This window comes from Aegilops tauschii, chromosome 4, assembly GCF_002575655.3.
Source record: "Aegilops tauschii subsp. strangulata cultivar AL8/78 chromosome 4, Aet v6.0, whole genome shotgun sequence".
NCBI lineage: Eukaryota > Viridiplantae > Streptophyta > Magnoliopsida > Poales > Poaceae > Aegilops > Aegilops tauschii.
In genome coordinates this window covers 346280479-346304695 of record NC_053038.3, presented here as the reverse complement: position 1 = coordinate 346304695, position 24217 = coordinate 346280479, and the positions used below count along the sequence as shown (strand labels likewise).

Here is a 24217-nt window from a genome sequence, read left to right as displayed (position 1 = left end):
TTATCGCTTGGGAACCGCCACTAATGTGTTTATCATGGAAGATACCGATAACTAATGGACGCAAAGTAAACAAGAAGGGTGCATTTCTCAAAATTTCATTTACATCTGTTTTAAAGACTTGAGCTCTAGCACTTCTACAAATCACTGCTTCCCTCTGCGAAGGGACTATCTATTTACTTTTATGTTGTGTCATCACCTTCTCAAATAAGCGCCAGAACCTGAGAGCACTATTGTCATCCTCATGCATTGTGTATAGCTAATGTTGGGTGCATCATGACTGGATCTTTTCTACCATGAATTACAATGTTTAGTCGTTGCTCGAACTTTGGAGGTGCTCTGAGTTTATGTTTTGCGGTCTCAGAAAGGGCTAGCGAGATACCACTATTGTCATATTATATCATGGTTGTTTTGATAGTGTTGTTATTTGAGATATCTTATTATTGCTCGCTAGTCGATTATGTCATTGATATGAGTTAATATAGTTTCTAAGAGTTATTGTTGAGATGGTTAGTTATAATCTTGGCTGAAAATCTGGGTGTTGCTTAAGCTTATTTATGTAAACAAGAGCAAAAGAGTTCGTAAAAGTTTTTCTTTTTCACTTTCAGTTTATCAACTTAATTGCTTGAGGACAAGCAAAGGTTTAAGCTTGGGGGAGTTGATACGTCTCCAACGTATCTACTTTTCCTAATGCTTTTCCTCTTGTTTTGGACTCTAATTTGCATGATTTGAACGAAACTAACCCTGACTGACGCTGTTTTCAGCAGAACTACCATGGTGTTGTTTTTGTGCAGAAATAAAAGTTCTTGGATTGGAATGAAACTTTGCGAGGATTTTTTATACAATAAAAAAGAATTTCTGGAGCCAAGAACCATCGGAGGGGGGGCACCTGGGTGGGCACAACCCACCAGGGCTTGCCCCCCCCTCCAGGCGCGCCCAGGTGGGTTGTCCCCACCTGGTGGCCCTGCAGACCTCAATCCTGATACTATAAAGTCATATTTTCGGAGAAAAAAATCAGGGAGGAAGAATTATCGCGTTTCACGAGACGGAGCTGCCACCACCTCCTGTTCTTCATTGGGAGGCCAGATCTGGAATCCATTTGGGGCTCCGGAGAGGGGGATCTTCGATCTTCATCATCACCAACCCTTCTCCATCGCCAATTCCATGATGCTCCCCACCGGGACTGAGTAATTCCTTCGTAGGCTCGCTGGTCGGTGAGGAGTTGGATGGTATTCATCATGTAATCGAGTTAGTTTTGTTAGGGCTTGATCCCTAGTATCCATTATGTTCTGAGATTGATGTTGCTATGACTTTGCCATGCTTAATGCTTGTCACTTTGGGCCCGGGTGCCATGATTTCAGATCTGAACCGTCTATGTTATCACCATTATATCTATGTTCTAGATCCGATCTTGCAAGTTATAATCACCTACTACGTGTTATGATCTAGCAAACCCGAAGTGACAGAAGTCGGGACACTTCCCGGTGATGACCGTAGTTTGAGGAGTTCATGTATTCACCGTGTGCTAATGCTTTGTTCCGTTTCTCTATTAAAAGGAGACCTTAATATCTCTTAGTTTCCAATAAGACCCCACTGCCACAGGAGGGTAGGACAAAAGATGTCATGCAAGTTCTTTCCATAAGCACGTATGACTATTTACAGAATACATGCCTACATTATATTTATGAACTGGAGCTAGTGCCGTATCGCCCTAGGTTATGACTGTTATATGATGAATATCATCCAACGAATTCACCGATCCAATGCCTATGAATTTCTCTCATATTGTTCTTGCTAAGTTACTTTTGCTATTGTTACTATTGCACTTGCTACAAAACCATTGCTATCACTTTTACTGTTACTATTGCTGTTGCTACTATTATCAAAACTATCATACTACTTCTCTACTGATCACTTTGCTGCAGATAATTAATCTTCAGGTGTGGTTGAATTGACAACTCAGCTACTAATACTTGCAAATATTTTTTGGCTCCCTTTGTGTCGAATCAATAAATTTGGGTTGAATAATCTACCCTCGAAAACTGTTGTGATCCCCTATACTTGTGGGTTATCACGCCTGCTAGCTCTTGGATGGAAATAATAGTTGTTTTTATCACCATGAGCAAGCCATTCCACTCTAGCACGCTACCGTCAAAGGATCTCCTCTCTGTTGAACAGTTCCACCAACCGGTCATCCCACTGTATTGGTGACACATTGTTGGCTTGGGAATAAAACGCCTATTTGGATTGGAACCCGAGCCTGCCATGCCAAAAAAGTTGGCGTTGACCAGATATGTTTTTTTGCATCGTTGAACAGATATGTGGCCATCTGCTTGGATTAGAGCCAATTATTTGGTGTGTCTTCCCTAGCTCAACTTCTCAACGCAATTTCACGCCAATTGTTTTTTTCATGCCAATTAAAAAGGACCCTCTTATCTCTGTGAACGTCAACGGGTAAGGGGTTGCAATTATGAACATTTTGGCTGGCAATTTACATTGCGAACGGTTGCAATTTTTCCGAGAACGCATTACAACTTGGACTAGGTTACATTAAATACAACATACGACCCAAGTAAAGGCCCGGGCCCATAAATGTTACAACCCATGTGGCAGCCAAGTAGGGGGTCTTCCAATAAGGTAAAGATCTCCAGTTGGGTGACCGGCAGGTCAGCGGTCAATTGGTGAGGGTGTGGTCGCCCACAATCTCCATAATACATTAAATACAAAAATTACTCAACGATGCAAAAATCTAGTTAATTGTCATCATAATCACCTAGTTATGGCCATGAAGCAGTCGGTCGTGCATGCCCGTTATTGTTAGCATTTATATCAGCCCGTTATGACACCTCTCCTGGCGCACTCTATATAAGATGGGAGAAGGGCACCAGGCTGAGGGTTGAACCCACTTGTAACCCTACATGCAAGAGCAAGAACACCACACGCAGGAGTACAATATTACCTCCTCTGATGAGGGCCCGAACTTGTATTATTCCTTGTGTGTACTCTCATCTATACCTTTCGGTAGACATGACACTCCTCCAATCACAACCCTATACGTATTGTCAGTGAAATAACTACGATAGTTGGCGCCCATCATGGGACAAGCTTCTATGGAAGCTATGGTGTTGATGGTGTCTTCGTCGTATTCTTTCGACAACATTCGCTCCAGGATCCTCGAGTTCGCAGCGGACGAGTCAGTGTGGGAAAGAGGGGGGAAAGAAAGGTGGCTCACCCAGGAGCTCCAATCTGAGCTCAGGGGAACCAGAGGGCAACTGAGCTGGTGGACGGCGATTAAGAGATGCAGATGATGGCAAGGAATAGGAGGCAACCTAGGTGCTGTCGCCTCCACAGTGGACGTAGTCAACATCGGAGAAGAAGAGGGACATGGTCGGCGCGGCGGTGCGCTGAACGCGACTCTGCCATGACCCGCAATGTAGTAGTCAGTGACCGCCTCCTGGCACCTGGCCTCCAGTAACCTTGAACGCAACGACCCACACCGTGTGCCGGCGATGAACCGAATCTCCCGCATCATGTTACGCACCACCCTCGCCAGGGTCTGGTCAGAAACCACGGGGTGTCGCCACAACACCCACGCCCAGACATCGGCGAGGGAGAGATAGAGGATCGTGATCCATGCGGATTGATTGATTGGACGGTTCGCGTCATATTCGCTCGGAAATCTTAAGGAACTGATGCCAAGTTCTATAGTAGTATTTGGAAAAAGAAAAAGAGGTAATATCACCGGTAGTCACAGAACTTGCGCTTGATGTTCAGTTTAGTGATAGAACTTTGAAAATACGGGATTGCAGTCACATAACTTGACTCAAGCGTGCACATACGGTTACAAAATACATTTGCCGGTGTATCCGTCTATGGGCCCCACTTGTCATTCACTCAGCCAGTGCATTTTTGTGTAGAACACCTTTATAGTTATTTTATTCACGGAAAAGGCTCACCACCGTGACGCATTTTTGCATGAAGGCCCTTGATTTTTTTATTCTGCAAAAAAGAGGGCCACTGTACTTGGAATATTAACGCCAAAAATGCAGCTCTATACGTCTCAAGCACGTGACCAGCGCTTGCAATAATAGCTATTCCAGCCACTCCACCAATCACGTTTGGGTGCGTATTTTAGATAACAACTTTATATGTACGCGAGGAGAAAGCATGTGGAATTCAAATGGGCCGCAAATACTGCCACCCATTTTGCATGCGTTATATATTTTTTAAGATATCTGCGAAACGTAAGTAAAATTTATGTTCAAATATTTGTGTGTTAACAATATTTTACATACAGACAATAATTATTAAATAACTTTTTATAAATATAAATCTGTTTATTATGAATTTTTTGGTAAAACATAAGAAAAAAATATTTAACATATTTGTAAAACTTAAGTCACAAAGTTATGTTCAAGTATCTGATTTTAAAACATATTAGATCATTAGTAAATAATAATAGTTAAATATAAACTTCTGTATTATATAAAAATATTTAGTTAATATAGAAATTGAAAATGCTTATTAAGTAAATGTTTAATGTATCAATAAAAAATACACTCATGTCTTATATTTAAATTATACAAAATGATGAATACAAATGTTTACTAAATATTAATGACTTGTGTATAATTGTTACTCATGACTTATATTTAAAAATTATTTAATTTAAATAATATACATGATTTAATATTCATATGAACAGTTCTAATTTTAAATTATGAATATTTTATCATACAAATATTTTTTATAATCATAAATATTATTGTAGATATATGAATATTTTAAATAATATATAATGTTTTTTAAAAGTAGGTTATTTCGTTTGATGTACAATATTTATAACACATAGATATTAAAGGTTATTTTTATTAGTGAAATTATAATTCCATACTATCTACAAATTTCTAAAAAAAACTAACAGGTGCAAAATGGGCTGCACTGGCCATAGCCCATTTCAGCTCCACGAGCGCCTCTGTCCTATTAAATTCGCATTCCACTAGTTATATTATCTCTAAAAAAATAGTTATTATCCATTGTAAATGTTCACAGGTGCATGTTTTAATGGCTAGGGCTACTTTTGTGCTAGCCTCTGGTCGTGAGTTCGAGATTTGATGGCCACCCTTTTTTATGTTAATTTTCATTCTATAATAATAGGTGGGACATCGTCCGGTACATATACACTTGTTATCTTTAGCAGGCATGTCAATGTGATCGATGTAGTGGTTACACTTGCTAGTGTGGTATAATCGTGGTCGTGCGTTCGAGACCTTGTGCGCCCCCTTTTTTGGCGTTAGTTTTACCAGTACACTGGACTGCTTTCCACCAAATAAAAAAATGCGAAGGGGTCTTGTGCACAAATGAGTCACGGTGGTCAGCTTTCCTGCGAATAAAAAAGTACAAGGGTGTTTTGTGCAAAAAAACCGTTGGTCGAGCGCCTCCAGTCAATGACGGGTGGGGCCATACACACAGATACGCTTGCATACATATTTTGTGACCGTATGTGCACGCTTGACTCAAGTTGAGTGACTACAATTTCGTATTTTCAAAGTTCTAGCACCAAACTAAACATCGAGCGCAAGTTCTATGACTCCCGGTGATATTACAAAACTTGTATGTTAGTATGAAAAAGAAAAAGAAAAAGAAAAATAAAATCTTGTACACGAGTATAGAGAGGGATCAAAGATGAATGAGGCAAGAGCACTAGAGACCCAGAAACTTGCGTTGGATGTGATGGTTTAGTCCATAAACTTGCAAAAGGTGATCAACTAGTCCACAAACTTGTAAACTATGTGATGGTTTAGTCCACAGCTAATCAGAGGCGGACAATTGGCGCACAGCTGGCTGCTTCGTGGCATACCTGGTCGGCCTGGCGTTTTTGTGGAAAACCCCTCAACGTTTCAGGAAATCACGCCCACAGAAGATGCTAACGAGCTTACGTTTATTTCACGTAGAAAACAAACAAACTAGCGAGCTCGTGTATTACTTGTGTATTTATTTTTAGTGCTCATTTCGATTGTGTAATGTACTGGGTCCCGCCTGCATGTGCTCGTGGAAGCCCTATGGGCTTTTCGGAGCGGCCCGTTTGTAAGAGGGGCGAACGATGTTCCTGCCAAAGTCTCGCTGTCGGGTTGGGCGCGGGGAGGAGGTGCGTTGTTGCTTCTTCGTTGAAGGCAGTGGGCGGTTGCGGCATCGTCTTCTTCCTCCTGTTTGGTCGCGCAGAGGGGGTTTTGGCGGGAGGCTCATCTCTCTCCACCTCCCCTCTCGGGGTGCCCTGAGCTCGCCCACTTTTTTTCTAAATTGAGAGAGAAGGGCTGACCTTATAGAGAGGCGACGTCGTCAGGGCAGTGGATGTATGTGGCGGCGAAGGGAGCCGGCGCTAGCCGCGAAGAGGGTGCAGGGACCAGGCGCTGGCTGGGCGGAGAAACCCGGAGCTGGGGAGGGGCGCTGGCACAGTCAAGGCGCTTGGCGCCATGAACGAGCGCGAGGACCGAGGAGGGATGGCGTGGTGCTGATGCTGGACTTTGTGCGTGGAGGCAGTCGGACCTTGTGCTGATGCTGGACTTTGTGCGTGGAGGCAGTCGGACCTTGTGCTGATGCTGGACTTGTGCTGCCGCTGAATAATTGAAGACGAGGGCTTGGAGGGGCACTAGGAGGTTATGGACCTATTGTTGTTGCGGACATGGGTTGCGTGCCTGCTGAAGATTGAAGGGAGAAGAAAAGCAGATGAGAATATGTCATTGATTGTTGTGTGTTGCTGCTGTGTGCTACCGTCTGGGTAATATTGGGGCAGTTTTAGACCAGTTTTATTCATAGAGGAGAGACAGAGAGACATTGAGTGAAATTTGTTTGCTTTATTGTGTGTTGCTCTGCGTTCTGTGGTGTTGCCGTCGCTTTGTTTGCTCATCCTGAAGTGAGATATTGAGAGATACTGGCATACTGCTACTGTCATTGATTGTTTTTATTGTTGCTAGCCAATGCAGATTGTTGTGGTGGAAAATCAATAATTTTTTCAATCTTTTGCAAAGCAATGTCGGATTGAATAATTTGAATTGGAGTCAACAATTCTACCACCTCAAAGATGGGACCGAACAACCTACCACTCATGTGGGAAGAAGCTCGAAGAGGCAGATAAATTTCAGCAAACTTGAAGACAGAACTTCGATGCGTGCATATATAGAAATAACTCACGATCCAGTCATAGGAGTAATTAATCTCATGTTTGTCACTAGAAAAGAGTCCATGATTTCTTTCATGCCAACAAGAAATAAGATTTCAACTAAAAAAACAAGAAAACTGAAGATCGATCTCACAGTTCTCTTCAAATCGTTATGTTGTTATTTGAGAACAAGTGAACTGATTTTCTGGAAGATAGACATCCCAGTGAAGAGCGGCGCAGCGAAGCGCGCGTACATTACTACTTCCTCCGTTCCAAATTACTCGTCGTGGAAATTTGAACTAAAACCACGACGAGTAATTTGGAACGGAAAGAGTAGTATATACATACACGGTCGGACGGCCGGACGGGTACACTGCACAGCCACGCACACACTTCCCCAGCCAGCGCAAGGAGCTTGAGAGACAGAGTAAGGCACAAGGCAGAGAGAGCGTCAGCGCCGGCAAGATGAACGGCAGAGGAGGCGTGGACGCGGCCAAGATCAGCCTGCGGCTGCAGTACTACGTGCTGCTGGCGGGGGTGGGCGCGGTGCTGCTCGTCGCCTGCCTCAAGTACATGCCGGCGACGGCGGTGGTGGCGGCCGGCTACGGGTCCTGGGGGAGCGGCCTGGCCGTCGCCACCCGCGCCGCGGAGCCGGAGCATGCCACCAAGAGGTCCCCCGTGGTGATCTTCAACTTCGGGGACTCCAACTCCGACACGGGTGGCATGGCGGCGGCCAGCAGCCTCAACATTGCGCTGCCAGAGAAAACAAACTAACGAGCTCGTTAGTTTGTTTGTTTTCTACGTGAAATAAACAATAAACGTAAGCTCGTTAGCATCTTCTGCGGGCGTGATTTCCTGAAACGTTGAGGGGTTCTCCACAAAAACGTCGGTCCGACCAGGTGTGCCACGAAGCAGCGAGTTGGGCGTCAATTGTCCGTCTCTAATTGGCTGTGGACTAAACCATCACATAGTTTACAAGTTTATGAACTAGTTGATCACCTTTTACAAGTTTATGAATTAAACCATCACATCCAACGCAAGTTTCTGGGTCTCTAGTGCTCTTGCCTCAAAATGAATGGCGAGACTCAACCGCTCCTCCTCCTAGAAGTTACAAACTCGTCTCCGCGTCTCCCGTCCTCTCCCTCACACCGCCCCAACCTTCGAATCGCCCTAAAAACTCGCAATGCGGGAGCGAGAAATCCCAAAATGGAGAGGGAAATTTCTCCTGAGGCGCCTCCCACCCCCACACGTCTCCTCCCCCGGGGACCTAACGAGGAGAGAAAACCGGGCGATCAAGGGGGAGCGGGCGCCGAGGCTGAGGCGGCGGAGATGGGGACGTACAAGTGCTGCATCTTCTTCACGCGCAGGTTCGCGCTGCCCGACGCGACCACGCCGGAGGATGTGCGCACGCTCTTCTCCCGCTTCTCCGGCGGCACGCCGTACATGGGCGTCGACGAGCTCCGCCGCTACCTAGCTGCCACCGGGGAGCTCGACGGTGACGGCGGAATGGACGTGGCGGAGTGGATCGTGGACCGGGTCCTCCAGGGCCGCAGCCGCACCCCGCGTTTCGGAAGGCCGGCCCTCACCGTTGATGACTTCCACAACTTCCTCTTCTCCGAGGACCTCAACCCGCCCATCCGTCAGTCAAAGGTAGCAATCAGCATTCCTGCGCAGGTTACACGACATGGTGAATTAGTGGCATTTACGGCCTTACTGATCATCACAGTTTAGAAGGGGATTTGTGCTTGGCAAACTGCTTCGTGGTGAACATGTTACTTGGATATTACCAGCCATTGTCGCTATCACAGGATCATGTGACTATGTCTTGTATTTGTCGAACCGTCATGCAGATTGCTCTTTTGTAGTTGGATGTGGCAGCCACACTCGTGCCAAATACTTAGATGCTGCATTAAGTTATTTATCATAACTGCTACAAAACAAGACATAAAAACTCTATGGGATGTGAAGGCATTAGGCATTGCCTTGCCTAAGTGTTCGAATGTAGTGTAATGATGCATCATGCTCAGCAAGCTGATGGTTGATATATGGAATTACTCATACACTTTGGTATAAAGTATAACTAAATCTCTACAAAGCTCTAATGACTGGCTGTATCTGAATGTTCTGTTGGCCATTATCTGCTTTATTTATTTAGTTTTTGGTGGCAACTATCTGCTGTGGCTAGCATGACAAGTTTCACTTTGAATTTTGATGTAACTTAGAGTGTGCTATGTGGTTTGAGATGTCCGTTGACTGTAAATCTCATGGTTCCCAGGTTCATCATGACATGAATGCACCTTTGTCCCACTACTTCATATACACCGGACACAACTCATATCTTACTGGCAATCAACTTAGCAGTGACTGTAGTGATGTTCCCATAATCAAGGCACTGCAAATAGGTGTTCGTGTAATTGAATTAGACATGTGGCCAAATTCTTCTAAAGATGACATAGATATTCTCCATGGAAGGTACATATGACAAATCCTTCCTTCAAGAGACTTTCTACAACATTTATTTGTTGCAAGATAACTGTACTACAAATACAAAGTGCATTCCATATGCTATGACTTCATTCTAATTATTTGACTCTTTGTAGGACACTTACTGCCCCAGTGTCACTTTTGAAATGTTTGACATCCATAAAAAAATATGCCTTTGTCGCATCTCCCTACCCTGTTATTATAACATTAGAAGACCACCTTACATCTGATCTTCAGGCAAAAGTAGCCAAGGTACTGTATTTTCTTTATATGATTTATATCTCGTCCGGATGATTCCCTCGAATGTAGTTTTGAATTCTATTTAGATGGTCCTTGAAGTATTTGGAGATATCCTGTACTATCCTGAATCAAAACATCTTCAAGAATTTCCTTCACCGGAAGCACTAAGGGGGCGTGTAATCCTCTCAACAAAGCCCCCAAAGGAGTACCTTGAAGCAAAGGGTGGTACTATGAAAGATAGAGACATTGAGCCAAAGTTTAGCAAAGGAGAAAATGAAGAATCAGCATGGGGTATCGAAGTCCCCGATATTCAGGATGAGTTGCAAGATGCCAACAAGGTAATTGGTTCAAAGTTAAGCAAAACGTTTCTATCTTTTTTTTTCCTACATCATCTTTATGTCGAGATTTACTAATCACCATCAGGACGATATGTCATGCCACGAAAGAGGTGTAGATGAAGATGATGAACAGAAAGTGCGCAAGAGTGCACCACTGGAGTATAAACACCTTATTACTATTAAAGCAGGAAAGCCAAAGGGTTCTCTTGTTGACGCCTTGAAGAGTGACCCGGAAAAAGTTAGGCGCCTCAGTTTGAGCGAGCAAGAACTTGCAAAAGTGGCGGCAGGTCATGGTCCGAAGATAGTGAGGTTCGCTTAGTAAATTTATTGAATTGCCCAGGAAACTATGTAGGGACACAGTCATATCATTTCCTTTTCTGTGAATCAAAAATGTTAGGATCCACTTCTCTTTGTCTTACTGAAGTGTTCATCCTGTTTGTTACAAGCAGCTTTACACAAAGAAATCTACTGAGAATATACCCAAAGGGGACCCGCTTCAATTCATCCAACTACAACCCATTTCTTGGCTGGGTGCATGGCGCTCAAATGGTAGCATTCAATATGCAGGTGCAGTTGTGATTTTAGCAAGATACTGTATTATATTGTGTTTGGATACCTACTGTTTAAAGATCTCCAGTTACAGGATGTGAATTACCTTGATTAGTTGCGTTATGGTGCATGTTTTTTTTTTGGTTGACAATTTATCTCTGCTACTGGTTGTGCTATGTTCGTTATCCATGTGCTCTTCAGTTGTTGCTAATATAAGGCCTGCCATTTTATTTTTGCAGGGATACGGCAGAGCCCTTTGGTTAATGAATGGATTTTACAAAGCCAATGGAGGCTGTGGTTATGTGAAGAAACCAGATTTTTTAATGCAAACTTGTCCGGATGGGAAGGTTTTCGATCCGACAGCAGACTTACCTGTGAAGAAAACACTGAAGGTGCATAACGCATTCCTTCGTTTCCTTTCCCTTTCTGAAATTCAGAAACGGGTTTCACGTGGCTACTGGTTCTCAGGTCAAAGTGTACATGGGCGATGGTTGGCAGCAGGATTTTAAGCAGACACATTTCGATTCATATTCCCCTCCAGATTTTTATGCAAAGGTATTGCCAGAACCACTGTATTTCATCATCAAAATGATAAGTAGAATCCGAAAAGAAGTGCCAAAAACATTGGAAATCAGCGTGCAATGTATACAAGTGAAAAATAATAATCCAACGCCAACTAAAGCAAGAACTGAAATTTGAATGCCACCCAACGAGCAGGTGGGCATAGCCGGAGTTCCATCAGACTCGGTGATGAGGAAGACTAGAGTCGTGGAGGATAGCTGGGTCCCGATGTGGGAAGATGGGTTCACCTTCCCGCTGACAGTGCCGGAGATCGCTCTGCTGCGTGTGGAGGTGCACGAGTATGATGTGAACGAGGACGACTTCGGCGGGCAGACCGTTCTGCCTGTGTCGGAGCTGTGGCCAGGGATCCGCACCGTGCCGCTCTTCGACCACAAGGGAATGAAGTTCAAGAGCGTGAAGCTTCTCATGAGCTTCGAGTTTGTCTAGTCACCTCTTGGCCGGCAGACTAGGAGTGCGTGTGTTGCATTGCACATGTGTCGTAGTATATCATGCGTGTCATATGATAGCTAGCTGGAGTAGATTAGTTGATTTGTCGCAGATGTAAGAACTTTTGGCAGCTGGTAGAACCGCGAAAAAACTTTTGAGTTGCTTCCCGTCACCGCCTGATCTGTTAGGAGTGATCGTGCGATCAGGAATGTAAGAGGCCCGCTGTGTCGACGGTGCTGATTGAACCTAGAAAATCATAGTGGATAAGAGACCTGGAAACGTATCCTTTCATGGTTCCCTGGCAAGGGCAAGGGGACGACAAGCGCCAGAGCACGGAGCTGAAGAAACTAAGCACGAGCAGGCGGAATCCATGGCCATGGGTGCTGCGGCGACCGCGGCTGCCTGTTTCTCCTCCGCATCCTCAGGCGTGTCACGGTGTCGCGTCAGGGCGCAGGCGACGTCGTGGGCGGGAGGGGCGGAGGAACTGGTGCGGTCGGGCGCGGTGAAGGCCGTCCGGCCGAGGGACGCGGCGGAGGTCATGGGCTCCGAGGGGTTCCAGCTGCTGGACGTCCGGCCGGCCTGGGAGCACGACCGCGCCGCCGTTCGGGGGTCCGTGCACGTGCCGCTGTTCATGGCCGACGACGACATGGGCCCAGTGACGCTGCTCAAAAAGTGGGTCCACCTGGGCTACATCGGGCTCTGGACCGGGCAGTCCTTCACCAAGATGAACGACCGCTTCCTCGACGACGTCGCCGCCGCCGTCGCCGGGAAGGACGCCAAGCTGCTCGTCGCATGCGGCGAAGGCCTCAGGTAATTAGTAGTAGACTATAGATACTTTGCTGCGGTGACAAACGGATGATTAAGTGGCATGCCTGTACTGTCCACGTTGACTGATGTGGATAAAGCTTTTGGCTGGGCTGTTAATCAATTCAAGGTCGCTGATTGCGGTGAGGATGCTGCACGAGGACGGGTACAAGAACGTGGGATGGCTCGCCGGGGGGTTCAGCAAGTCCGTCGACGGTGACTTCGCCGAGCTGGAGGGGGAGAGCAAGCTCCGGTACGCCACCATCGGGGGAGTATCCTACATCTTCCTTCAGATCTTGCTGCTGCTACGGGTGGTGCAGTGAAAATCGAACGGAATGCAATGGTGGTATGGAATGGCGCGCCCTCTGCTCCAAGTTAGCCTCTCAATCCAGTTCTGCTCTCGGCCTTTTGATTTGCTTAATTTTGCTTCAGCCAAGTGTTGTATGGTGGATCGAACGATAGTTACAAAGTAATTCAGATTCAGCCGCGCTCCCCTTGTCAACATCTTGTACTACATAGCCCTTCTTGGTAGCTGCATGTAGTAGTTTTTTAAAATGAGCTAATAAAACCATGTTTCATATTTAAAGCAGGTTGACCTCTGTGCTTCTCTCTCTCATGGTACAATCGTCTTCCTGCTGAGCCCTCTTTCTCCTTGGTCCACAGGAAAAAAATGTATCACTTGTGTCGACAGTTCATCACGGAAGAAAGAACTCACAGAAGATAGTTAACTAATAGTACTACTAACTAATATAGATATATAAATTGTCAAAAAAACTAGTACTAATATATAGAAATAGATATCTAGAAATAGAAACGAACTAATAGATATATAAATTGTCAAAAAAACTAGTACTAATATATAGAAATAGATATCTAGAAATAGAAACGAACTAATATATAGATAATCGAAATTGAGAACTAATACTAATATATAGATATTGATATCTTGAAATAGAAACGAACCATATATAGATAATCAAAATTGAAAAGGACTGTCTTTTTCGTATATTTTCCCTGTTCTATTGCTACATAAAAGTTCACTGCAGGCACCTCAAACATAATAAAAATTACATATAGATTCTCATACCACCGAATGACCACTGCCGTCGCCAGAATGAGCTGCTGACGCGCCACAATTGCCGCTCCCCTGTTGGGACTGGCTTGACCTTGTCTATGACAACCATGAAGTCTTCGTGCATGTGCCCCTAATAACCAACACCGTGGAGCGGTAGTCCTCGTTGTTGAAGAATAGATCTGAATCACCTGACACCAAATCTCACCCCACGATGAGAAACCCTAATTTCACCGTCTGAATGAGACGTCATGAATCTACACTGGAACTCCATCCAGTATGTCCAAACGGACAAACTCAAGGAAGATCGAAGCCTGGAAGACAAACTCGAAGAAGAAACGCCTTCATCCTCCTGAGAGCCGCACTTGTGAGCATCGGCATCTCCAGGATTATGGCAAGCCCCAGGCCGCTCCAGGCCACCTTCGAGCACTATAGCTACAGGAAACGAAGGAATCCATCTTCACACCCCAGGCTGCCTAGGGCCTGTCTCCGCCGCTGCTTGTGAAGATTAAAAACCCTAACCTAAACTACTAACTAGAGCGGAGGTGCCGGGATTGTCCTCCACAACATCGGCCGCTGAAGAGAAATGCGGAGGGGAGGCGAATCAATGAGCTCACCAGCGAAGTTTGGAGGGGGAAGTCTTCCTTGGCCGCTAAGGGATAGGGGAAGAAACCCTAGTAGTAGTTTTTCTGACAAATCCATGAGCTATTTTTTCAAATCCGCCAACATTTTTTCAAATCCATGGACATTTTTCGAACCCTTGTGGTTTTTTTTTACAAATTGACAAAAAATAAGCAGTTTTTTAGACAAAGATGACCAGCTATAGAAAAAATCTGTGAAAGAAATAGCGTTTGAGTAGAGACGAGTGAATGGGTGAGCGCGGACAAAGGGCTTATTGGGCTGCCGCCATGCATTGCGCCATGTGCGTCATAGGAGCCAATAACCCTTCATAGGAGCACGAACGAAGAGCTTATTGGGCGCTTAACATCCGATTAGGAGATCTTTCCTAGGAGAGCTCCCAACCAGGAGTCCCTAATCAATGATATTGGCGCCGGTTCCCGATCCTGGCACTCACGCGGGCACGATCATGGGCCGGACCAGATCGCTTGATCATCTTGGCCAGTTTGCCCCCACCCCCCACTTGCTCGCTCGATCGTTTTTGCACTGGTTGCGGTTCAACAGTTGATTGGTCGACTTTCAATAAAGGAAATGGGAAAAATAAAAAAAATAAAGAAATTGTGAATTCAAAATTGTTCATGGATTTTGGAAAAAGTTCACAGACTTCAAAAGGTTGACAAATTTGAAAAGAGTTCGTCGAAAAAATTCATCAAATTCGATTTTTTTTTTCACAATTTTGAACAAAAATCAACAAATTTGAAAAAAGATCATCAATTTTGAAAAATTTCATCGATTTTCAAAAAGTTCATCAAAAAATACAAATAATCAACAGAAAATTAAAATAGTTCATCGATGTGAAGAAAAAAGTTCATCGAATTTGGGAAAGAAGTTCAACGATTTTCAAATTTTTTTATCAAAAATAAAAAATTCATCGATTTGATTATTTTTAGAAATTTGAATATTTTTGATGAAATAAGGAAGAAGGATAAAAATTAAAAAATTAGAAAAACAGAAAATTAAAAAGGGAAAATTAAAAAACAAAGAAAAAACATGAAAAAAGTTGTACCTTATCAGATCCGCCTAAGTCGCCATGTGGTTAGCGTAGCCTCCCTTTGAAGCGGGAGGTCACCGATTCGATTCACTCGACGGGCGCCCTTTTTTTGCGTTTTCAAAATCAGATTAACAGATGGGGTTGGGCCGACCTAGCGCGGAGGACTGTAGGCGCCCGTTTGCAAAGTGCATACAAACGGACGCCTGAAGCGCCAAATAGGATCCGCCCTCCCAATCGGGTGAGGCCCTTGTAAGTGCCTTAAACGCCAGCTATATGATGCGAGCGGGCTTTGGCCCAATTTCACTCCAGCTGCTCGCTTCGCCCGGTCTCGCTCGGCCCATTCATTTTATTTCGTTTATTTGGTTGTTGGTCACGTTGACAAAAAACTGGCTGGTTTAATAATACTGTTGAAAAAGTGTGAAATCAAAAAAGAATTGGAGTATTGAAGAGTTCATCGATTGGAGAGAAGTTCGTGAACTTGGAAAAAAGATGGAGAGCTTGAAAAGGTCGTAAAAATATGAAAAAGTTCACAAAAATATAAAAAACGTGCATTTGAGAAAAAGTTCATGAATTTTAAAAACTATCATGAATTTGATTTTTTTCATGAATTCAAAATTTCAGCAATTTGACTTCTTTTGTGTAGTGAAATTTGCCAAATTTCACGAAATTTGAATATAAATTCATGCATTTCAAAAATTTCTTTACATTTGATAAAAGTTCTTCAAAAATGAAAAAAAGTTCATTGATTTTTCCTAAAAAAGTTCACAAACTTGAAAAAAGTTCATCGATTTTGAAAAAAATGGAAAATTTCATGAAATTTGAAAATAAGTTCATGAATTTCATAAACTTTATTTTTTAAGAAAAATGTTCATGACTATTCATAGAAGTTCATGAAAAATGGGAAAAAGCTCACAAATCTTGAAAAATAATCAAGAATTAGATAAAGTTCATTGATTTAAAAAAAATCATAAAATTGAGAAAAGTTAATTGATTTTGAATACTTAAAAACTGAAATGAGTTTCTGTATTTTCAAAACATTCGTACAATTAAAAAAAATGACGAATTTGGTAAAAAGTTTGTGAATTTAAGAAAGAAGTTCAAAAATTGAAAAGAAGAAGAAAATAAATAAGTAATACAAAAAATAGCCTAAGGAAAAGAATGCGAGTCTTCCCAATTGGCTATTGAGGGTTGTACTGAATTGTGAGGTCGGTGTTCAAATTTCTCGCCCGCACCCATTTTTTGAAGGTGAAGGAAAATGAAATGGCCCAATCCCAGGATGGAAGGTGAGTGTTCGTCGGCTTGTACAATAGGCAATAACCAGTGGGCGACCTATGTCTTGCTCGACTCGGTGAAGGCTTGAGCGACATAGGCCATCCCAGGCGCGTGGGAGGCCAGAGCCTTGTTTTTTGTTCATTTTCATGTTTTTTTTCCTTATTTTGATTTCGTTTATAATTCCAAATATTCTAATAAATATAATACAAAAACACTTTACATAAAACATAGAAAAAATGTTAACCAAGCATTCGAAAAATATTAAAATGTATAAAAAACAATGTGTGTGAATATTTTGATCATATATCTAAAAATGTTAATCAAGCTTTTGAAAAAATATGTTAAGCAAGTATTTGAATTTTTTTATTCAAGCACTTGAAAAGTGTTAAATGTGTATAGAAAAAACATTGAAGTTGTATTAAAAAATATTTTATTTGAAATTTATTAATCAAGCATTCAAAAAAATGTTGACCATGTATTTAAAAATATTAATTTGGTAGTTGAAAAATGTTAATCAAGCATTTGGAAAAAATGTTAAATGTGCGTAGAACAAATGTTGACCATGTATTAAAAAATGTTTAATATTTTATTCTAAAAATGTTAATCAAGCATTTGGAAAAAATAAATGTGTGTAGAAAATGTTGTCCCTGTATTAAAAAGTATTAATCTTGTAATTGAATATTGTTAAACATGAATTAGAAAATTTATTGGATACACATATGCACACTGTGTGTCGGAAAAAGTAGACATAAAAACATAAGTTCTCAAAAAATGTTAATCATGTAACTACAAAAAATTCATAGTGTACATATATAATGTTTCAGATGTATACGGAAAATGTTCGATGTGTACTAAAAAGTTAACATGTGTTCAACCAAGAAGAACCTGAGGAAACTGACAAGAAAATGAAGAAAACCCAATAAAAACAAAAACAAAACTAAGAAAATGAAAAACCAAATAAACCAATTCAAAGCGAATGGAAACAGAGAAACCTCGAGAAAGAAACAATGAAAAGCAAGAAAGAAATGAGAGACCAAAAATAAGAAAGAAACATAAGTAAAAAAACAAATGTAAACCGCGAAAGAAAGAAATAAAAAACATGAAAATCCAGAAACAAAGAAACAAGAAACCCGATGAAAAAGGAAAGAAAATAGAAAAACCAAAAAAAACCATGAAGAAACAAAGAAAAGGAAAAAGAAAAATAACCAAAAAAACCTGAGTGATGCGAGCGAACCAGCGAACTCATCCGATTGAATGAACCCAACAAAATAAAAAAATAGACAAAAACAGGCTGGCCCAGTAGCTACAGTGCATGGTGAAAGATTCAGGAGAGACAGAAGAAGCACTCTCACTAAGTGAGATATAATTTCCACTATAACCGGCGCTGAGGACGCTAAATAGGAGTTGGTCCCAATCAATGCTTAGGTCGTCACTTGTACTAGTGCCTACACTGACACCGAATAGGCCGCAACCCAACAACGCTTGCCTTCGCTGAGTCGTCGATCATCGGTAGCCTGGTCGCCTGGTTCTTTGTGCCTCGGTCGTCTTGTTCGTCGGTTGTCATATAAAAAGTAGTTAGTGGTTCAGGATAAAAATGGACTTTCGATATATTAAGAAAATATAGTATACATTAAAAAATGTTCCAGAATTTGAAAAGTTTTGTATAAATTAAAAACATGTTCACAAATTTGAGAAAAAAATTCACCAATACGAAAAATGATCATGAATTTGAAAATGTTGAGTTTTATAAAAGATCATGAATTAGAAAAAAATCATTGATTTTAAAAAAGTTCACAAATTCAAATAAGTTTGTGATTTTTTAACAAGTTCACGTGTTCAAATATGTTCATGAACTTGAAATTTTTCATGCAATTTAAAACAATTCATGAATTTGAAAATAAACATGATTTTGGAAACGTTTGCAAATTTATAAAATACACGGTTTAAAAAATATGGGTTTGAAAGAATGTTCACAAACTTGGAAAATGTTCAACGTGTACTGAAAAAAGTTAAAATGTGTTCAACCAAGAAGAACCCGACGAAACTGACAAGAAAATGAAGAAAACCCAATAAAAACAAAAACAAAACTAAGAAAATGAAAAACCAAATAAACCAATTCAAACGAGTGGAAACAGAGAAACCTCAAGAAAGAAACAAAGAAAACCTATGAAACCCAAGAAAGAAATCAGAGACCAAAAATAAGAAAGAAACATAAGAAAAAAACCAATGAAAACCGAGAAAGAAAGAAATAAAAACAAAAAATGAAAATCAAGAAAGAAAGAAAGAAAGAAACCCAATGAAAAAGGAAAGAAAATAGAAAACAAAAAACCATGAAGAAACAAAGAAAAAGAAAAAGAACCAAAAAACCTGAGTGATGCGAGCGAACCAGCGAACTCACCCGATTGAATGAACCCAACAAAGTAAGAAACACCAGACAAAAACGGGCTGGCCCAGTAGCTACAATGTGGGGTAAAAGATTCAGGCGAGACAGAAGAAGCACTCTCACTAAGTGAGATATAATTTCCCGTGATGCCCCCGATTCAATCGTACACTAATCATACACGCAAACGTGTACGATCAAGACCAGGGACTCACGGCAAGATATCACAACACAACTCTAAAGATAAATAAGTCATACAAGCATCATAATACAAGCCAGGGGCCTCGAGGGATCGAATACAAGTGCTCGATCATAGACGAGTCAGCAGAAGCAACAATATCTGAGTACAGACATAAGTTAAACAAGTTTGCCTTAGGAAGGCTAGCACAAACTGGGATACAGATCGAAAGAGGCGCAGGCCTCCTGCCTGGGATCCTCCTAAACTACTCCTGGTCGTCGGTGGCCTGAACGTAGTAGTAGGCACCCTCGGTGTAGTAGGGGTCGTCGTCGACGGTGGCGTCTGGCTCCTGGGCTCCAGCATCTGGTTGCGACAACCAGGTAGAATGGAAAGGAGGAAAAGAGGGAGAAAAGCAACCGTGAGTACTCATCCAAAGTACTCGCAAGCAAGGATCTACACTACATATGCATGGGCATCTGTGTAAAGGGGCAATATCGGTGGACTGAACTGCAGAATGCCAAAATAAGAGGGGGATAGCTAGTACTGTCGAAGACTACGCTTTTGGCAGCCTCCATCTTGCAGCACGTAGAAGAGAGTAGATGGTAAGTTCACCAAGTATCATTGCATAGCATAATCCTACCCGGCGATCCTTCCCTCGTCGCCCTGTTTGAGAGCGATCACCGAGTTATATCTGTCACTTGGAAGGGTGTGTTTTATTAAGTATCCGGTTCTAGTTGTCATAAGGTCAAGGTACGACTCCGGGTCGCCTGTTATCGTGGACACGACTATTCAAATAGATCAACTTCCCTGCAAGGGTGCACCACATTACCCGACACGCTCGATCCCTCTGGCCGGGCACACTTTCCTGGGTCATGTCCGGCCTCGGAGATCAACACGTCGCAGCCCCACCTAGGCTCAACAGAGAGGTCAGCATGCCGGTCTAAATCCTATGCGCGCAGGGGACTGGGCCCATCGCCCATTGCACACCTGCACGTTGCGTACGCGGCCGGTGAGCAGACCTAGCCTCCCTTATACAAGAGCAGGCGTTCCAGTCCAACCCGGCGCGCGCCGCTCAGTCGCTGACGTCAAAAAGAGCTTCGGCTGATACCACGACGCCGATTGCCCATATCTTGTCCCACGTGGCGGTTAGTGCGTATAAGGTCAACGACCCAACTCAGATCAAATACCAAGATCTCGTTAAGCGTGTTATTAAAGTAACCGCGAACGCCGACCAGGGCCAGGCCCACCTCTCACCCAAGTGGTCTCAACCTGCCCTGTCGCTCCGCCACAAAGATCCATCCAAAGGGCCGTCGGGACAAAGGTCCTTTCAGCCCCCAATCCGTGAATCACTCGCGGGTACTCTACGAGCCGACCCGACTTTAGTCACCACATGTATCATGTATCAAGTATATAGTATATACCCGTGATCACCTCCTGAGTGATCACGGCCCGATAGTATAGCATGGCAGACGGATAAGAATGTAGGGCCAATGATGGAATACTAGCATCCTATACTAAGCAATTAGGATTGCAGGTAAAGGTAACAACAGTAGTAGCAAGGCCAGGCTATGCATCAGGATAAGATAAACGGAAAGCAGTAACATGCTACACTACTCTAATGCAAGCAGTAGAGAGAAGAATAGGCGATATCTGGTGATCAAGGGGGGGGGGGGCTTGCCTGGTTGCTCTGGCAAGAAAGAGGGGTCGTCAACACCGTAGTCGACCGGGGCAGCAGCGGCGTCAGTCTCGTAGTCTACCGGAGAGAAGAGGGGGAAGAAACAATGAATACAATGCAAACAAATGCATAACGATGCATGACATGACAATGAGCGTTGCTAGGGGTGCCCAAACGCGGTAGCGGCGGCCCAACCACCCTATAGCTTCTGGCACAGATCAGATTGGACATGGCAAGGAGGACCGAGATCTGGTACGGCGCGCCTCGGCCTTGCCTTCCTCTTCGACCCCCCCCCCCCCCCCGCTGACTGCCATGAGGCGCGAGACCCCGAGGGTGGGGGAGCTGGTGAGGGCCAAGAGGGCGGCGGTGGGGTGGAGTAGCGAGGCCGGAGACCCAGGCGACGGACACCTCACGGGATGGAGGAGAGGCCAACGATAGTGACAGGGAGCAACAACGTCATGGATCTGCAGGGAAGCGTCATCAAGGCAGGGCTGATATCAAGGTGAGCTTCTCTCAATCCTTCTCCCCCGTACACTCCTGATCTCTCTCTCTCTCTCTCTCTCTCTCTCTCTCTCTCTGTGTGTGTGTGTGTGTGTGTGTGTGTGTGTGTGTGTGTGTTCATATATGCAGGATTTGTGCAAGTGTCCTCTAACTGAGGATTGCACCTTATAAGTGGTTGTTGTTGCACTTTCTGGATAGCTTTAAATTTATAATATTAATTTTCGATTTGTGTCTTCGAAGTCTTGAAAAATTGATTATCTCGATAAATATGTTCTACATTTTCTGTTACATGATTACATACAGCTAAAGAAAAGTTTACATGATTCTATAATTTTGTTGTTGCTGAGGAGGACGCCATCGACAGATCCTGTAGTATGCAGCTAAAGAAAAGTTTCTCTGGCCTAGCCCACTTCTTGCTTCGTAGTATGCAGATTTAAACTGTGGATTTTACATAACAGATTATATTATTGCCAGTTTTAAATCCCGTGTGAAAGAGCAGTCTCCTTTTGAGGCTTGTACATGTGGAACTTTGCTTGCATTCTTTTTCTATGGAGTTATGCTTGCTTAGGCTACTTGTGCATTGAAAAACTATTAGATCCCTTGCCGCGTTAATTAGGCATCCACACTTTCTTCTTTGTATATGTTCAAATTGGCGATAAAATGCACTACTGTCTTGCGTTTTAGTCTCTTCTCTCTTTAGGTTGGAAATCTACTAACTTCAGATGCTTATATAATGTATTTGATGACACAAGGAAATCTACAGGTGGATAAATATTTAAATGGGCCAAATGAAACTAAAGGTGGGCAAAGCAAGCATATACCATGGGTTGGTATTGTAGCGCTGACTGAACTTTGCACGACGCTATTACCGTATGTTTCAGTATTTTTAGCCTGCTGCAAGTCATCATTTTGTTAATGACGTGGTTTTGATGGGAACTAAAACCTTTCACTTTCAATTCATATGAAGCAAAAGAAAGCCATGCATTACCTTGCAATTATATTGTGGTTATTATCCTATTGTGATACTCAAAACATGAAAAAGAAAATATTTAATGACTGAATGTTTGACATGATCTTAACTCTCAAGTCTGATTTGCTGATCTGTTTAAATTTTGTATGACTGGTACTAAGTCTTGATTTGGTTGACATATTAAATCTTTGATTTCTCGGTACCATTGTTGCATGTCTCTAATTGTTTATGTTGCTAAAAGCAAAACCATTGAAACTATGGTGTTGATAGATAGAAGATTACAAAAGCGTGTTGATTCAGAATTAACAAATTTTAGGTCTCCAATGTTGAAGTATGTATAATGTTGTTTTCAAGATCTAGCATTCTAATTGTTGGTCCTTTTCTAGAAATGAGATCCCATGGTTATTGGTGTTGTCACTTCACGTGCCAAAAGAATTATGTGTCTTTGCATGGTCTCATTACCTTATTGATGGCTTTGTAGGATGCAGGACAACGCGCCACCTCTCTTGCGTTCCAGGTCACTGCTGAGCCGCCTGAATTTCTATTTTTTGTATCTCCTGCAATGATTTTCAGTTTTATGTTTCACTTACGATTAGCAACTTGTCATTGTTTAGGTGTCAGAAATGCTGCTCAAAGGAAGCTCCTTGGTGAGCTGGGCATCCCGGATGAAAATGTGCCCGTTGACCAGTTCATTCCTCTCAGTCAGATGCTTACAGGGTGTCGGCTGTAGAGACGGAGGAGGAGGTTGACACATCCTCGGCGCCTGCTGCAGCGACCACGACCACATGCATCTAAAAGAGAGGTACGAACTAAACGACAGACATAGTCCTAGCTTTGGAAAGAAAGAATGGCCAGGATATATCAAGAAAATGCTCTTATCTTGCTACAGTTTGTTTTCAGTATTTTTTATTAAAAGAAGAAGATGCTTTCTTTGACCGTTAATTATATCATGTAGTATAATAATTGGTGTTGATGCATGATAGCATTTTTTGTGAGATGGTTTAATCATCCTTTGTTGATCAGGGTGTTTAACATTGCTTATGTAACATGACAAAATAAGCTCTGTTTTTTCTCTGCGTTCTAAACGGTATTTATCATGTGTTCTGAGGTTATTAATTGTTGCAAATACGGTAGTTGTGACTGGTTGGGGAGAAATACCTTGAGATTTATCTTCCTGTCAAGTGCTATTGGTGTTAAGATGATGGTAATTACCTTTTTCTATTGCACATGGTATATTTGTTTAGATTGTAGTTTTAGCTTCCTCCGCTCTTTGCTCTGATTAGGTTAATTTCTAACAAATATATAGATGTGCTTATATTATATGGCCAGAATTTAGAGGAATAAGTCATCTTTCTGATAAATTGTTTCTTGCTCAGAATAATCGCAACTGAACCAAATATTTCTTGTGCATTAAAAATGATTTATTTACACAGCTTTCAGCTATACAAAGTACAGTAGCAACCATTAGAAATAATATATTGAACCTTATTGCAAGTTGAGGGGATTTGCTGTGTATTTGCTGATTAGTGGCTCCCTATCTTGGATATGTCATATTTTTAGTTAGTTAGTGGCCTATATGACTTTGATTTGGCCCATGATACTTGTGTACAGTTCGCAAGCATATATTCCAAACTTAATTTTGTTTGCTCTTATCTAGAGTTCTTTCTTATAATATCTTTTATATGACGTAAGCTTGCTCTGTTCACAAGAGTTTCTCCATGGTTATGAAGGAAATATTGGGTTCAGGCACCTTCCATGTTATATTTGATTTGTGAGTTCTGTTGTTCAGGTCAAAGCGCACTTGAAGGAATAGATGTAGCCTCCTTTGTAAGGCCATTGGTTTTGTAGACTTCTTGTACTTTCAGTATCCATCGTCCACCTCCCGGTTCGTTCCGCCTCAGCCAAGATCTTCTCCACCTTG

General features: G+C 42.5%; 3 protein-coding genes across 3 annotated transcripts; all 3 read left to right on the top strand.

Moving 5' to 3' along the window:
• Nucleotides 1-7621: 7621 nt before the first annotated feature.
• LOC141021873 (uncharacterized) lies at nt 7622-7930 on the top strand. The gene has a single exon (XM_073497724.1). It carries the CDS (start codon nt 7622-7624, stop codon nt 7928-7930), a length of 309 nt encoding a protein of 102 aa, XP_073353825.1.
• Nucleotides 7931-8131: 201 nt separating this feature from the next.
• Nucleotides 8132-11881, top strand: LOC109762675 (phosphoinositide phospholipase C 2-like). The gene is made up of 9 exons (XM_020321544.4): nt 8132-8806; nt 9432-9628; nt 9757-9892; nt 9967-10218; nt 10304-10527; nt 10668-10785; nt 11007-11159; nt 11236-11322; nt 11485-11881. The coding sequence occupies exons 1-9, from the start codon at nt 8228-8230 to the stop codon at nt 11773-11775; spliced, it is 2037 nt and encodes a 678-aa protein (XP_020177133.2). The 5' UTR covers nt 8132-8227; the 3' UTR covers nt 11776-11881.
• A 164-nt stretch (nt 11882-12045) lies between these two features.
• LOC109762676 (rhodanese-like domain-containing protein 10) lies at nt 12046-13165 on the top strand. Its single transcript, XM_020321549.4, has 2 exons — nt 12046-12585; nt 12710-13165. Exons 1-2 carry the CDS (start codon nt 12146-12148, stop codon nt 12900-12902), a joined length of 633 nt encoding a protein of 210 aa, XP_020177138.1. The 5' UTR covers nt 12046-12145; the 3' UTR covers nt 12903-13165.
• Nucleotides 13166-24217: the final 11052 nt, after the last annotated feature.

Coding starts and splice junctions, on each gene's coding strand:
- LOC109762676 (XM_020321549.4), top strand. CDS start 12,146: ATGGCCATGGGTGCTGCGGCGACCGCGGCTGCCTGTTTCTCCTCCGCA. Junction 12,586..12,709: donor GCATGCGGCGAAGGCCTCAG/GTAATTAGTAGT, acceptor AATCAATTCAAG/GTCGCTGATTGCGGTGAGGA.
- LOC141021873 (XM_073497724.1), top strand. CDS start 7,622: ATGAACGGCAGAGGAGGCGTGGACGCGGCCAAGATCAGCCTGCGGCTG.
- LOC109762675 (XM_020321544.4), top strand. CDS start 8,228: ATGAATGGCGAGACTCAACCGCTCCTCCTCCTAGAAGTTACAAACTCG. Junction 10,219..10,303: donor AGTTGCAAGATGCCAACAAG/GTAATTGGTTCA, acceptor AATCACCATCAG/GACGATATGTCATGCCACGA. Junction 10,528..10,667: donor CATGGTCCGAAGATAGTGAG/GTTCGCTTAGTA, acceptor TGTTACAAGCAG/CTTTACACAAAGAAATCTAC.